Below are 17,641 nucleotides of genomic sequence, written 5' to 3'. Positions count from 1 at the left end.
GCGAGCAGGTCCGGCCTCTTGCCCGCGCTCAGCGTCTCCGACAGCGCCCAGATGTAGTTCTTGGCCAGCCGCAGGGTCTCGATCTTGGACAGCTTTTGTGTCTTGGAGTAGCACGGCACCACCTTGCGCAGGCTCTCCAGCGCCGCGTTCAGCCCGTGCATGCGGCTGCGCTCGCGGGCGTTCGCCTCCTGGCGCCGCACCCTGGCGCGGTCGTGCCGCCCCTTGGAGGGCTTCTTCCTCCGGGGGCCGCGCTTTTTGGGTAGCCCGTCCCCGTCCTGGTCTGCCCCATCGTCCCTCTCCTCCTCCTCCTCCTCCTCCTCCTCCTCGTCCTCCTCCTCCTCCCTGTCGGAGATGTCCTCGTCCAGCTCTCTCATGTGGGAGTTGGACCTGTCCTCCGGGTGGTCCCGGTGGCTCTGCTCTGGGTTCTCGGGTAAGCTCTGGCGGGGGTAGTTTGGACCGAACCGTGGCTCGCACATCATGTCTGCTTCGTCAAAGGGCAAGGTCAACATTGTCCTAAAAAGCCACAAAAAGACACAAAGGAGGACTGTAGGAATTATGAGTGAATGGAAAAGCTCCAAGCTGGATGAAGTGAAAAATGAAGAAAACAGTAATAATAGTAATAATAATAATAATAATAATAATAATAATAATACAAAAAAACCATCACAACAATTAATACTAACCTCTGGACGAGTCAGCGTGCAGTAGGCATCTTCCCAAATATCCTCCAAAGATGCGCAACACTTCTGCGAACCAAATGGAAAAAAGCAGACTGGTTGCTGGAGTCTCTCTCTCTCTCTCTCTCTCTCTCTCTCTCTCTCCCCCCTTCTCTCTCTCCTCCCTCTCTCCTCTCCCTTCCCTCTTTCTTTGAGGAATGACACCCGTGCCAGCATCCAGAGTGGGTACCATGCCATCTGCCGCTGACGTCCTGTGGCAGCGTGGATCACGTGGTCTGGGTCCCGCGGGACTCCCCGTTCCCGTACCCATCATCTGGCGTCTCCGGTAATGGGCGCAGGGAGGCCCACGTTTAACGTCAACGTCTCAGACGCGGAGAGAGGGACGACAACTTGCAGAGGCCACGTTCTGTTTTTGCTTTTCCCTGTGTGAGAAAAGGGAGGATATAGACTGTCTAACAGGAGGTGATGAGTGGAGTGGTGCGGTGCGGTGCGGCGTGTGTGTGACTGTGTTTGGAGCTCATTCTGAAAGGTAGACAGAGGAATTTAGGTAGAGTTAGGGAGAGAAAGGTAATTATTATTTACTTTTCTAGACATCTACTTTACCTAAATGGAGTAAGGAAAAAAAGTAGATACAGTAGAGCTACCAAAAAGGCGATATATGAAAAAATTGCATTATATTATTGAGAAAATTAAACGTGATAGCTAACCCCAACCCTGGTATTTATTATTGTACGTGTTTTGGGGATGAGTATTGATGCTTTCATCGGATTTTTATGAATTCATATTTAAGAAACTTTATGGACCATTGTCACCAAGTTGATTGGAACAGCTACAACAGTCTATCAAGTTCAGGAACCCGCATTATTTTACTGTAATGCCTTTTAAAGGCAACATTTAACTATTTCACTATATTACAATAACCAAATTCCCACAATCATATCTACTCTCTTATCGTTATATTAATATTATTACAATTTAGATAGATAGATACTTTATTAATCCGCAAAGGGAAATTGCAAATGTTATGTGATATAATGTCGATATCGACATTATATCAATATATACATCTATGTATGTACACATTCATTTTATTTGTTTGTTATTTCAGGTTATTTCTTAGCGTATGGTGATATAAAGTATCTGCCGTTGCCGGATCCTTTTCTCTACCTCCTACACACGACAACTTTGGCTCGTGGTGATTTCAACGCTGCATTGTTTACATCACACTCACGGAAATCTACAATGGGGTTGGAGCTGAACCCGTATACGAAATGACGACGTGGGGAACCGCGACGAGATGAAATGAAATGATCTTTGAAACAAAGAGGTTTTTTATCGACACTCCCTCGCTGCGGTATGTTTGTGCCGCTATTATTAATCAGGTTCAGACATTCTAGAGCACACTTTAGCACCATGTAGGATGTCTAAGAACACACTGGGGACCGGCACGGTGTCGGTGGCGTAGGCACCTCTAGACTGCAGACATTAAGCACACCCTGTGGAAATGGCCCAATGGCACGCTGCCAAATCCACACTGGGGCACAGCTGGCACTGGATATGGGTATATGCACTCCTCAGTTAGTGTTGAATACATACACAAACAACCACACACACACATACACACGCAAGGACAAGGACGGACAGACACACACACACGCACACACGCGCGCGGGCACACACACACACACACACACACATATAACACATTCGCAAAGGTATGCTTGTGAATGACCTTGTTGCAAGGAGAACCAATTGAAGCGCCATATCATATCAATCTGCCGCTATCCGTCATCACAAGACGATCGATCAGCGATACGGAGCCCGGATGACTCTGCTTTGCGAGGCTTTGATGGCGATGGCAGCCGTTTGCACTTTACAATTATTCCGGTAACACTATGGGCACGTCAATGACAGCGTGTGTAACAGTGAATGTGGAAACATTTCACCTAATGCGCGTGACGGCATCGCTCGTGAGAAGAGAGAGTAAAAGGCCAAACGCACCCACCCACACACACACACACACACACACACACACACACACACACACAAGAAAAATGCAATTACTAATGTGCACTTGACCACATGAACACACACAGAGAGCACACAGACACACACACACACGCACACTCGCACACACACACACACACACACACACACACACACACACACACACACACACACACACACACACACACAAAAGACCTATCCCTTCATCACTGCCTTCCCCCCAAAAATGCCTCAGCTGGTGTGTTGAGCGTTCTGGTCCAACACACACACACACACACACACACACACACACACACACATACACACACACACACACACACACACTAGCATCTGATGAGTCAAACTCACCATCTCAGACTAATCAGTTGACTGCACTAATTGCAAATGCAAATATGCAAATTTATATTAATTAATTACTCCACTAATTAGTTCTCTTGTCTTTTCAGGTAATAAATCATGGTGTGGTTGAGGGAGAGCACGAGAGAAAGAGATGTGATGGTGATCTTTTGTCTGCAAGAGTTTGTAGTTTTACGTCTTAAACAGCGTCTGACTTTTCCGACAACCTTTCTTTTTCTTTTTTCTAACGAGACCCGTTACTCACGCACCGCAACTCATCTCTAATTAATAAATGTAATTGATCTTTTATGGCTCGTGCCTGCAGAATGTCCACAAAGGGATTCTAATTTGAGAAGTGAAGCAAATAGCGCAGGTCGGTTAAATCAGGGTGTTTGATTTTTTAGTCTAGTCTCACTTACAGTTCTTATCCATCAGGTTTTTTAATTATCACATTATCAGCTTTTATAGGCATGGTGTGAGGTGTGGTGCCGCAAATGAAGGTGCCAACAATTGCGCGCTAAGTTTCAAGTGTTCCTCATTTATGTCAGCAGTAAAGAGTCTTCCGCCGTGTAGCAAGTGTGATCTGGAGTGAGTGATTGACTAGGAGGTGGAGACGACCGACTGAAGCTAATTCAACACTGCTGACTTCATCGCTCCGCGGTGTTAAATGCGCCTGGTTTTTTTTTTATACGCTCGTGCCGTTGACAGCCACTTGTGTATTACTGTACTGATCCAAAGAGCAGCACTAGTTGCACACTGTGTGTGTGTGTGCGTGTGTGTCGCTATGCTCAACAAGAGCTTAATTCCGAAAAGCGACGACAGGCTCAGAAAGGCTCAGGTTCAGGAAGTAAAATTCCACTCCAGGATTTTGAGTCATCCACATGGATTTCCTAATGAGCGTCAACCCCGGAGTCCATCTGATGAGTGGAACCAGCTGATCATTGCATGGCTGGAGCAAAAGCATGGCAGACTTTTACTTTCTGGACCTGGACTTTTCCCATCTCTGACGGACATACCCAACGGTATAACCAAGGCCCAATGCGTGACTTCAAGAGAGGAGAAGAAGAAGAAGAAGAAGAAGAAGATGAAGAAGAAGAAGAAGAAGAGAGAGTTCCCCTCAAGATTAAACCTCTTCATGTGCAGCCTCTCACCCCTTGAACACCAACGAATGTCCCACTGGTTCAGTGTACTGGCTACCCTGGTGAGAGACGGGGCAACCCAACCAAATAACCACCTGACAATTTTCAGTCCCAAAGACAGATATTGATCAGGGGTCCGGCTCCTCCCTGTGTTTGCCACTCCTTGCATTTGTCCAAGCTCCTGTGGTTGTTGGGGCCGCGATGCCACCGACCCGAGAGTAACAGAACCCTCCAGGAACTTTGTTATTGGACAGGGACCTGTGTCTATCAATCATTGGCACTGAGGACTGAATTTCCTATTTACCACTGTCATCATTTTGCATTAAGTAACGTCAGCTTCATACCAAATGAAACTTAATGATTGCCCAATATTGAAGAAAACAACCCACTCTGTCCTTTCTCGTTTCGTAGATTACATGTAGAACAATAAAGAGCTCTAAACTGTGGCTCTGTGACTGTAGTGAGTCCGATGGGCAGACCCCACGGTCACTGCTGGTGAAGGTTAGATGATCAACGATGGCATCCAAATGTATTCCAGTCCTCAGAATCAAGATTGAAGATTCAAGAGGTTTATTTGTCGCATACATATACATACATCCATACATATATGCAGTGAAATGTCTTTGCACCGCACCCGGAGATTATGCGCAATATGTTCTAAACGGAACATAATAGCTAGCCTCAATCCTACCTGGCAAACTAACTGCAACGTAATGCAGTTAGTGAATAGAATAATATAAATTAAAATAAAATAAAATAAAATAAAATAAAATAAGACTCAGAAAGGTAATCCAGAGTGGGGGTACAAATTAGAAGTAAAGGGAATAGAGTTATGTATATGGGAGAGGCTATCTGTATATACAGATATGTGCAGTAAAGTGGCATGTGAATAATGTGTGTGGAAAATAGATATACAGCACAATGTACAACAGTACTACACAGCAATACAGTAACAGCGAAGAGAACAGCAATACACCGGGAGGTGTAGTAGCAGAGCGCGCAGGATCATGAAGAGTCCTCACCACCCCAACAACAGACCGTTCCAGCTGCCGTGGTCGGGCAAGCGCCTCCGCAGCCACACAGCGAGGACAGAGAGACTGAGACTGAGTTTCTTCCTGCAAGTCATAACAACTGTCAACACTGAACTTACCAGGGGCCCTCACTGAGACACACACATAGGCCTCCACTGCCTTACTGTACTGTATGTAGCATACTGTACTGCATACTGTATTACTGTACTGCCTAATCCTGACGCTGATATTTATTGAGATATTTATTGACAAAAAATGTAGTTCTTTCAAAACAACCACGTTTTCTTTTATTCTGTTCTCATCAGAAAGCGGAATTGGTTATCTATAAATAATTCTTATTCAATATGGGCAACTTTACGCTATTTCATAATATTTATATGACTCATGCCAACTCTTCTTTTGTTTTGGGATATGTCATTTTACATTTTCTACATTTTATCACTTGTCATTCAAGCAGTCTCATTGGCATCAAGATGCGTCTTGCAAATGGGACATGATAACAAATCACATCTATGCAAAACCGCAAAGCATGCAATTCAGTCATACATTATTGCCTTAAAAAAAACACTAGATGAAAGGTGAGATAACCAACAAGTTTCAAATGACCAACTGAATAGCAAAGAAAAAAGAGCTACATGTTATCTAGATGTTGTAAGTAGAAGTTAGATTGGAAAGGTCCATGAAAGCATTCCTATATTTACTTTTACATGTATTTATTTCTGCTAAATATAAGTATAATTTACTCGTTTATTTTTCATATTTGCTGTTGATTATTCACAGGAAAAGAGGTCACTGAGACACATTTAGCCGATGCCCACATTATTCCAAACATATGGTGAAATGCCACATAAAAGCAAATTTCAATGGCTTCAACAAGACAGCGCTTTATGCAGCCCTGGTTTTGATGGTATGTCTGATAAAAGGAGGATAAAGTAGTTTTGCATTCATTAGTCAGGAGTTAGGGATTGTCAATGAGGACGGATTAACATCAGAGCTGCTTTGTAGCGAGCTATCCCTTCAAGGGGTCACTCCTATGTTCCCCATATTTATTTGGCACGTAATGAGAACATGACAAAGGATCCTATTGTTTGCAGGGTCCTATGTTCCACAGCTCTATCTATATAGCACATAATGCGAGCCTGAAAAGATGTTACCCTGCGCTGAATTTGCCTAATATGACATGGGCTATTGTGGGAAGGCTTAGTTAGGGTTAGGGTTAGGGTTAGGGTTAGGGTTACGATTAGGGCTAGGGTCAAGGTTGAGTACAATTTTATTCACAGAACCACCCAGCCTCGTTGACATTCTCTGTCAGATTCGACCCGGAACACAACAGACCTTCAAAATGAAATTAAAAAAAATTAAAATTGTAATTTGATCCGAACACAAAAGGAGGGTTAATGTTTGTTAACAAAATTCTGAACTGGGGAACATAGGAGACAAAAAAACATAGGGGCCTGGGAACATAGGACTCTGGGAAAACAGGAGCCCGGGAAAATAGGACCCTGGGAACATAGAACCCTGGAAACATAGGACCCAGGGAACATAGATAAACTCCCAAAGTCAAAGTAGGTAGCGCTCTGCTCGTCCAAAAAGGTGTAAATAATCAGTTAAGGGATCAGTTTGGAATTTCTCTGTAAAAAATGTTCACGCTATAGTTTCATACTTTTAGATGACCAAATTGAAATCTGACTGCAAGTAAATGATAAATGTTTACATACAACTAAATGCACTGGTTAACGAAAGCCGTAGGAGTCTTTATAGTTTGCCAAGTAAGGCAAAACGTTTCAGGTTTCGGTTATTCATTCCAATAATAATGACAAAGGTTAAATTCAAGATGAAGCGTGCTAAGGAAGTTGTTGAAAAGGTATAATTCGCAATGGTTTATGGGACGAGTAGTTCCTTAATTCGCCCTTCAAGTGGACTGATTATGCGCCTTTTCAGCAAGTTAATATAGGCCTCTGAGGTGCCCAAAACATGTTTTTCAAGTATATTTCGCTGAAAATACCACTCATTATACATTCAAGCCATTGCAACATGTCTCAAAACGATAGTGTTTCAAAACGGGCTATTTTTTACGGGAGAAGCCACCCTACCGAGGCCCCAAATTCTGTGATTCAATGGGGTTTTAGCTTTACTCTGGATTCCGTTGTATTTCTTTGTAAACGTTCACTAATTTCACCGTATCGGTCCACCAGAATCTGTTTCTGAACAAATTTGAGGTTTTTTGAGGAGAAATAGGCAATCCAGTTGCTGAATCTCCACTCCTGTTAGATCTACAAGGCCTCATTTAAAAGTTCATTCCGACCTTCCCCGCGGTCCCTGGAGCAGCGCGGAGCTTGGAAGAGCGCAGGATATGGTTGGGCTTGGGGCTTTTTTGTTTCATTCAATTATGGAAACGTCGGAAAATAAAATACAATAAATGAAATAAATTCACACAGTGCAGTCAACCTACCGTCGACACACACACACACACACACACACAGGAAGAAACACAGCAGAATTAATTTTGAAATACTTCCATTTCCCTCGTCTGCAGTTTTGTCACAGACTGTTGGTTTTAATTCCCTTCTTTGAAAAGATTTGTGCTGGTCTCTGCACCCAACAACAGAGAACTTCCCATTCCCATCAATGCTGTGTAATACACAAAGCTGAAGGGCTAGTTTTAGGACATGTGTTCTGAATTAGAACGCTCACAATAAACTGACTGGGTTGTCTTATTTCACAGTCTGTGTGTTAGTAGGCCCATCAGAGACCCAAATGTATGTGCACACTGAAATAGTGAGTTTTTCATAATAGGTCCCAAAGGTTTATTTTTGCTTAAAATCACATGTTTTATGATCATGATTCATCCGGTAGTTGTTTGGATTGGTTGCAGGCTTAAAACTCTTTAAATAAGGATTTTTTAAAACGTCAATGGAGTGAGCGAATGGGGAAATTCACTTCCGGAAACGGAGCGGTTACAATGGAGTTTTAGTTAAGTTTTAAGATGCTTATTGTCATCATGCATGCTTAATATATATATCTTTATTTTCTTGGTTGCAACATTTATTCTTTTAGCCTTGCGTTGTGATCAGACACTTAATCGTACGCCTGTTTTGGATCACGTTTTGGCACCCTAACGAACGCAGCCGTCATGCGACTTCATACAAAATCCTTCCTGTGCGCCTCAGCATCAGTAAGAATAAGAGCAAATAAAAGTTGCGCCGGGTCCTCCTCGTGGCGGCGGCGGCGGCGTGGCTGTTTTTTCAGCAGCGGGACTCGAACCCCCCTCCCTCCAAGGACGTTGTGGGGCTGATTAGCGGAGGCCAGGCCTGGGCACTGTCCTCCAGCTGTGCTGTTCCAGCCAATTAGGAACTCCTTATGCTGCTCTGCTCGGCTGCCGAGGAGCCGACCTCCCACCCACACAGGTGGGCGCGGGCCCTGCATCCGAGTTGTTGTTGTTGTCAATCAACATTATTGATCACACTCGGATTGCGCGGGAATAAGGCAAAGAAATGAAACACACATTCACTTCACCAGCCAGCGTCAATATGCTGAAGTGCATTCTTTCGGGTAAATATAATGTTTTGTTGTATATAATATTTCAAGGAAGTATAATGTCATATAATGTCATATAAACAACTAATTACACATTTTTACTGGCCATTTGCACACACAAATGAGAGAGTAGATCTCTCCCAGCGCCGTGCTTTCAAATGACTAAACAGCAGGTATTCAGGTGGGCGGCAGCAATGTGCTAATAGCATTCAAATACGACAGCATGAATAATGTATATATTTTTTTATGTATATTAGTCCCATTTCCAGCAAAGTAAGACGAGCAGCAGGCGCAAAGTCTTGCTGGAGGCCCCCTTCAGCGCTCAGAGGATCTGGCCGCACAACGGCAGCAATCTGTTGTGGTGAGCGTTGACACTTTAATATCAAAGCGGAGGTGGGGTTCATAAAATGGCGCCGGATAATAGATTTATTTATGCAGGGAAAGTCATAGTTTGGACTTTGCTTAAACTGCTGGATAAATGTGTGCTAAATAGGGCAGATTAATGGGAGATTAACGGATAAACATTAACGGCATCTTAAAAAATGGTATAATATTCGTATTGACTACTCTATATTCTGAATTAAAGGCTAAAGAAAATGGTATCTCAAGCAGGATTGTCCAATGGCTAAACAGATAAAAAACAAAAAGATTTTATAAATATATAAATTATATAAATTATTTTATATTACTAATAACTATGTTGCCATACCAATAAAGCTTTTAGGAATTTGTTATAGTGTCACCAAAAAGGTGCACTACAATGTACACGATGAAGGACATTAAAACACAAGATAAAGAACATTGCGTTATAGACACCGAGTCGAGTTTTCTTGTAGATCAGGCTTTGGGCTCACATGTCGAACTCAATTACGATTTCGAACAGTTGCACAGCAATGTCTGAGTGGTTTCTCTCCGAAATGGACCATTTCACCTTAGTAGTTTCCAAGAGTGTCATTTTAATTTGTTTTTGTTGAAGCAAGAATGGACAGAGGGACTTCAGGTTCTGACACCAGCCCACATGGAAAGGAGGGGTGGGGGTCTCTCAGGGCAAGTGACTGGTTCCTTGCGTCTTTCCCTTCCACAGAGTCATGATTTTGAATGAGTTTTCAATCGTTGATAAGAGGTAACTGAGAGCGAGGCGTGGCTCTTACTTCCCTCTATAAGTGTAGCTCTAACTCAGGGGGTGACTCTTGATGTCACTGAATCACTTGAGGTTGAGGAAAAAAAATGAAAACAAGAATATCTCATGAAGATGTGAGACTGAGAATTATTTTGAGGGACTGGGCCCTGGGTTTTCACGGATGATGGATGTGTAAAAGGTGCACCCGTCTCCATTAATTCCTTCCCCGGGGGATTAATAAAGCGCTATCTTATCTTCTCCTCCTGAGCCGGGTTCAAGTGTCGACAGAGAGCCCCCGACCCTCCTCCAGCGCCGAGTGTCAGGATACTGGAACGATGGAGAGGTACAACCTGCCCCCGGTGCTCACCTGGAGGAGGGGAGGGGAGGTGGGGTTACACTTGGCAGCTGAGACGCCCACCACCGCCGCCTCCACCACCACCACAACCACACTCTGACAGGGATCCAAAAAGAGAGCTCCTTTCAGCCAACAGAAGATTGCTTCTTCCTCTTTTGGGGGTAGGCCCTCAGTCAAGCACTGGCAATCTTGGCTCTTTAAGCCGTTTGGGCCGCTTCCCAGACTGATCTGGTTGCGTCTTGGTGCCGCGGGGCACTTTGATTTCATGGGCTCCCGATCAGACGGTGCGAGTGGAGCTCAGGGCTTAATCCTTGTCTCGCTATATAACATGTACTTTAGGTGTTGTGTGATGTTGTCGTGTGATGCAAGGGGTTCAATTAAGGCATAATTACCACAATCAAGATGAGAAAAATTATTAATTTCAATGACGTTTAATGTAGTTTCAGTTTAATCTTGATATTGTATATTTAAGTATTGTTATTATGATTATTATTATCATTGTTATTATTATAATTATAATTACTAATAATTATAATAATAATAATATAAATATTATTATTATTATTATTATTGTTATTATTATTATTATTATTTGTATAGATTCCCAACCATACTGTATATATGTGTCCATGGTTTTGTGCTTTTTTTAGTGTGTGTGTGTGTGTGCGCGCGTGCGTGCGTCTGTGTGTGTGTGTGTGCGTGTGTGTAGGTCTGTGTGTAGGGGTATGCCACAGCGCCGGTACGTGCGCATGCACGTGTGACGAGCGCTCGCGAGTGTGTTTGCACGTGCGTGTGCCCACAGGTGTGGTGGTTTTTTCTTTTGATGAAGGAAAGGCAAACTAATTAGCGGTCCCAGCTAACATCAGAGGAGCGCTTCCAGCATCGGCGCTGTGATTTAATCACACTCAGCCGGGCTCCTGGAGACACCTTCCTCCTCCTCTTCTTCCTTCTCCCATTTCTTCACCTTTTCTTTCCTCTTTTTTTCCTCTTCGTCTCACTCCTCCTCTTCCTCCTTGTTAGTATTACTGGAGCTCTGTCCAGGACCAGGACAGGACGTGAGGTCGTCCAGGGATAGGCCTACTCACATTTCAAAACACATACACACACACAGATTCAAGCCAGGACTGAGCGATATTGATTCAATCCAATGTCACAATATTTTTGACTGATACCTCACTATTGACAATTTGAGGATATTTTGGGGATGACTATCGATGCTCTCAGAAGATATTTCCACAAGGAAATTGGCCTCCAAGAGACAAAATCATGAGTAATGTGGATAATAGGATTAAGCAGACATCGATTAGAACGCCTAGAACTGTCCACAGAAATTGAACCATATCATGATGTTATGATAACCAAAATCACAAATGATATCTCGTCTGATATCATGATCGGTGTATTGGTGTATCACTATCCCCCAGCCCTACCTTCAAAAACACACTGAAAGCCTGGTAGCTCTCTGGAGAGAGACTGACAGACACATCCTGTCAACGGTCACGTTGTATCGTCCCATGTTTACATTCCGTGGTCATGGTTACGCTCTAAATCAGTTTTCACTGCAGGTGTCTGAACACACGATAGTTGTCTCGAAAACATACAGTGATGCTCTTCGGTAAATATGGCTGAACTCCGCAAGCAGGAACAAGCGACAGTTTTGTTGTCATTAAAGTGGTAAACTGTAGGATTATTTTGTTGAAAAATATCACATTTACTCCTTTTTTTAGCTGGAACTTTATAAGAAACAGCCTTTCTATGTATTTGTGTATTTGCTCCTCTATATGCTGTTTCCATTATTGATGGCAGGGTCCGCCACACCTTTCCCGGCAAGAATGCAAAGATTGGGGCACGTGCAAGGTAGGATTGGATAGAGCAGTGTAGCGAGTCGTGAACATTTACCATCTTAGAGCAAATACAAGGATAAATCTGGATGTCGAAAAGGAAAAACAGCCGTATGAAAATGAATAATTGGACTTGGGCGGGCTAGAGAAATCTGCCCAACACAAGTGATTTTTATGGATTTTCCACATTGAATGACAAGACATGCGCATCCCGGTGTTTGAGTGTTTGTTGCCTTATCTTGGGAAACAACTGATAAAGTGCAACAGACCTATTTACAACCTCATCAAATGCCATGATAAAAAAAAAAAGCAACATATTTTGTTTGCAGGTGCATTCTCAGGTCTTTATCCTTTTTTTAAATGTCGTGGGACCAAGCACAGGATCTCAGTCCTTGTGCAAACACAGTGGCCATGGGCACCAAGTAACAGCTGCTGTATAATTGAATTAACGTTCGCCTTCTGCTTCGGCACTCAGACTGCTCTGGAAACCAATACACACCCATTCACTTGTTCCATCAAACCTGGTCATGAATATGCATGCGGCGTGGAATAAATATGTGTTGTGCGTCTAATGTTCGTGGATTTGCGTATATGGTGCATGGAGAGTCATACAATGACCGTCTTGGGAAATTGTCATGGTGTAGGCCGCGTCAAGTCCCTGGATGAGTCATTCTTCACTGCTTTGGGCCACCGTGCAGCGCCGGCTATCAGGGTTCGTTTCCAGGTCTAACAGCGACACCCAGCGGCCAACGCAGTACTGCAGCAACTACAGGAACGGATGGATGTGCGTGATGAGGGGATCGAGCGAATTCTCCACCACAGGGGTTTGTTTCCAAAGCATCACACGGGGTTGATGAAATACATTGTGTTTAAAGCATATTAAAACATGTAAAACGAAAAACATTTCGAAAACGTGTGAAATAATTGGGGACCCTACCGGTCCCCAATGGCCTGCTCCAGATCAGCCTTTTACTCTGTATGACAAATTGGCGGTGTTTGTTTTTCTCGCTTTTAATTCAAGAACACAGTAATCACTAACGGTAAATAGATGATAGACAACATTTAAATGGACACGTTGGTCATTCATTTTAGCTTTGACGTCAGTCCAGCATGCGATTACATATTGCTGCACTGTTAATATTGTTTGTGTACGGATCCCCTTTGGTGACATACCCGATTTGAAAATATTGTGTTTTGAAATTATTTTACAATAATTGAGTTATTATTGACAGTCATTTTATTTTATTCATTTATTTTAATTTGCATTATTCTATTTTCTTCTTCGTATTATTATTTAACACAAATGCCACCAGGGAGGTGCTGCAATTGTTGATACTGTTTGTCCACAATTTAGTTTTCATAAATTGGCATTATGGACATGACATTAAGAAAATATTACATTTGTTTTATTATGAATGTACATTTGCAATATTCGATGTACATTTGTATATATGAGGTTCATTCGATCAGTTCGCTAACCTTTTCTGGGCAAAAATGTAGGTGCGGGCAAATTAACTGTAGCAGCAATCTTTAACGTACCACACCAAATACAACATGAAATAAAGACAAGCAGACATGATCTGAGCCCTTTGAGTCCAGATTTATTGATACGGCTGTGCAGTCACATAGTGCAGTGGCACACATGGCCGCCCGGCCGGCGTGGGTAAAAACATGCATGCACAGTCATGCACAAGTCCACACACTCCATTTCCAAATCTTGACACACACACACACACACACACACACACACACACACACACACACACTCTCTCTCTCTCTCTCTCTCTCTCTCTTTCACTCTTATTTTCGTTCAAAATGTCACTTTCTTTCTCACACACACACACACACACACACAACCACACACACACACACACACACACACACACACACACACACACACACACACACACACACACACACACACACACACACACACACACACACACACACACACACACACACACACACACACACACACACACAGCAGGTCACAGTGAGGAGATCCAATATGCACATAAGCATTTCTCAGCAGTTTCACACCCAGCTAACCTCAGTCACTATACAGCATGACATCAACCATATAGAGTGGTCCTGACTAAACAAGGGAGCAAAAACAGTAAACAATCAGCAGAGTCTGTTCTGTGATAACTGTTACAAAACACCATGTTTAGAAGTCTGTACATGTCTTGAATACGGCCGTAGCTTCGGATTGGGAGTGGTAAAAAGCCGTAGTGTAGTATTTGTACAGTAGGCTATCACAGCTACAGCAAAGTCAGACTACATGAGCACAGTACACACATTGGTCCCTCAGTAGGCTACAGAGAATGTGCTCGGATACACCAAGCACCTATTTAGACTGGCCCGACACTATGGATTTTGTCCTTTGTCAAATCTGATTGCCAAAAACAAACAAAAAAACAACCTTTCTGAGTATTTTTGTGGTTAATTTGTTGTAACCTAAACAGGAATAGCTAGACGAGTGGAAAAGCATGTGAAACCATGCAAGTGGAAGTGTTTTTGTTGTTGTTGTTGTTGTTTTTTTGTTAGCTGTTCATCTTCTTGTTTAGAAGATAAGCAAAGGGAAGCATTACAACGTCTGTGTTTGCATACAAAGTGAACTGAAGTTGTGAGTGTGATACTCTGCAAGGAATCGCTGACTCTACAAAGCAAACTAGGACAGTGAAGTTAACAGAGTGAAATTAAATTAAGTTGTCTATACATATTCACTGGATGTTTTTATGGAACCAAATTAATTGGATATTGGTTATACATATTCTAGATAACCCCCCCCAATGAATTAATAATGTAAAACAATAAATATATACAGTAGGCACACATTCAGCCATTTGGCATGTTGACCACTGACCTTCTTGGTTTCATAGGGTTACCATATATCTTTGTGGGTCACTACAATGATAAAAATCTGTTCACATCAAATATGGAATTTGTTTAAATGAATGAACCATAATGATAATTCTTAATGTTTCAAAATTCTCAAAATTGGTGTAAACCATATCAATGCAACCTCTCTTAATCTAATATATACTATACATATTAGTAGGCTGTACATCATAGTATACATATCTATGTTTTTTTTATATAGCCATAAAACATAACTTTGTCCTGATCAAGCGATTTACGCACAAAAATATTTCAAAATCTTTAGACGTAAACCATGTCGTCTGTGGAACAAAAGGGGCCACATTCTTAGGGAAACCGATCCATCGTTATGCGAATACTGCCCCAAAGAAAAAAAAAAGCTTCATTTCAGATGAAAACATACACAGTGTACAACAAAAGCTGAAGTCGCATCGGCGGAGCTTCAATTAGGTTACATACTGTGCGCACAATAAAATAACGCTTGTATCTTCTCTACACGACGTACAAAGTCTTTTACTAGTCCCCTGCAAGGGGAACCAGAAGCAGCTAGGTTGCGCACAAAGCCTCGGACGCGTGGGTTGGACGAGCGAGCAGCACACGGACGCACACGGAGAACAACACGTGTCACGGCAACAACCTTAAACATGAGCCCGTCGGGGGGCCCGAGGGGGTCAAGGGACGACGCAGCGAAAGGAAAGATCTGCACCCGAGAAGGCCGCGCGAGACAAAAGGACTTCTGGGAAGAGGAAAACAAAAACACACACACACACACACACACACACACACACACACACACTGCATTTATTTATAGATGACTATATGATATGTTTTCTGAATCCTACATTTTGCACTTTTTTTTTTTTTTTTTTTTTTTTTTTTTTACTATATTACATCCAAGAATATATGTCGGTAGATTGTGAACTCGCAACATGTTTTCATTATCCCCCCTCGAATCCGAAGATATAAACCACCTCCCGATGTAAAACAATGAAAATCGGAACAACATGGAAGAGGGACGACGTATTTGAATGTCACAACGTCTTGAGTGACGTCGCTGATAAACAAAATGTGAGAAGCAACAAAATTACGTCCAAAGCTGTAACGGATGGAGGGGTGTGAGAATATACGGGGAAGGCACCGAGCCTGGCCAGGGAAAGAGCGAGGGCACCGCTGTGTGTCACCACCGGGGCTCGGGTTCGCTGAGGCGATACTACTTAGTGCGGCGAGTTCCTACGTGAGCTTTTCTAGTGTGTCCAAAACGAGAGTACGCATCAGATAGTACGCGAAACAAAGAGGAGGAGCCGAGTCCTCTTGGGAACAGGTATACGCTCTGTGCTCTCTCTGCTTTGAACCCAAGTACAGCGGGCGCGTGAGAGACAGGAAGACACTTCTTTCATGGGGACACCATCTGTCGTCCCCATGACTCATATACAGTGTTTACGAGGAACATTTCCTCTAAGTCTCCTGGTTTCTGCCACACTGCCGACATTACAGTGTTTCCCACCCAAACCAAAGTTCTACGGTGAAATTCCCTCATGAAGCGGATGAGGCGCCACTGGTTTGGAGAGAGAAGCACACGGGAGCAAATCAGCATTTTGTGTGCATGACCATTTTCCTGTGTCTTAATTTTTCTGTGCAGAATGCAGCCATAATAGGCTCTAGAATATACGTTATATCCAGTTCAGCATGGGCGACCGCCTCAACTACTCCACTAAGTATTGTAATGAATGAAGATTATTTCAAGAATGTTGTTTATTAAACCTATAAACTCCTAAACTGAGGCCCTTTCCTCTAATTTCTAAAAAAGGAGCAAAACTATACGAACTAACTACTCTCCCTTGGTAAAGTACAGATTTGTAGTTGTTCCAGCAGTATCAAGGCAGGGCCTCTACAACCACATGATCTATTTATTGGCCAAGTTAGAACAAGCAGTCAACTTAAATAGCACACGGCATTAACCAATGTCGCAAAGGAAAAAAAAAAAAAAAAGACCCAGTCTGCCGACCGCTCCCCCACATTCTCAAAAACATCATGGACCAAAACGCAGGAAGGAAGGAAGTGTATACATTAGTAGAGGTGGCCAGGCCAAAAGTGGTGAGCGTAAATGTGGAAGCTGTATTCCCAGTGTCCTGTAGGTGGCGACAGAGTCAAAGCAATGGCCTCTCCGAAGCAGCGTGTTGAAGTCGTTTCATCAGCAGCAAATTAAAGCAGGTTCAGGTTGACAGGGGGCAGGAATCACAGGAATCACAACTCCCTCAGTCCATCTCTATCTCTGCTTTGGGGAACGAAAACAGACATTAGGAACAAATTATATCCACTGATTACTTCATTATGGGTGAAAACGACTGCGTTCTTCCACGCTGCAGATTTGATTTTTAAAACTTATCATTCAATTTCCACTCTCAGGGCCAAGAAATGCAGCCGGAACTTGGAAATTGTCCTACTCAATCAATTGCTGTTGTGTTTTTCTCTCCAAAATGAGAAGGATTGTGAACATCCTCTGAATGAACAAAGCATACGTAATTCATTATAATGTGAAACACTATATTTTGGGGTGAAATAACAAACTTAAGCATAGGTTCATAGAAGATTGAATATTTTCTATAAGGCTCAGCCTGCAGCCCAACTGCAGCCGAGTGGGACGTTTCTCAATAGTAAAGCGGCAAGTGATTATTATTATTATTAGTTATAAATAATGGGAACCAATATTTTAATAAG

At 42.9% G+C, this 17,641-nt stretch overlaps 2 protein-coding genes across 2 annotated transcripts in view; both read right to left on the bottom strand.

Annotated features, from left to right (window-relative positions):
* Nucleotides 1-509, bottom strand: part of neurod6b (neuronal differentiation 6b) — a gene marked incomplete at both ends in the record, with an annotated part of 1,101 nt that extends 592 nt beyond the window's left edge. The window contains one exon of the mRNA XM_080010413.1: nt 1-509. This exon is cut by the window's left edge and continues 592 nt beyond it. Coding sequence (XP_079866539.1) covers nt 1-509 — 509 coding nt within the window.
* Nucleotides 510-13,645: 13,136 nt separating this feature from the next.
* The window catches only part of LOC307238205 (dual specificity calcium/calmodulin-dependent 3',5'-cyclic nucleotide phosphodiesterase 1A-like), a gene marked incomplete at its 5' end in the record, with an annotated part of 77,165 nt that continues 73,169 nt past the window's right edge, over nt 13,646-17,641 (bottom strand). The window contains one exon of the mRNA XM_080011102.1: nt 13,646-17,195. Coding sequence (XP_079867228.1) covers nt 17,179-17,195 — 17 coding nt within the window. The 3' untranslated portion in view covers nt 13,646-17,178. The remainder of the gene's footprint in view (nt 17,196-17,641) is intronic.

Source organism: Zeus faber (genome assembly GCF_960531495.2).
Source record: "Zeus faber genome assembly, chromosome: 12".
Classification (NCBI taxonomy): domain Eukaryota; kingdom Metazoa; phylum Chordata; class Actinopteri; order Zeiformes; family Zeidae; genus Zeus; species Zeus faber.
Note: the sequence above shows the minus strand (reverse complement) of the source record. Positions and strands in the feature narration are given on the sequence as shown.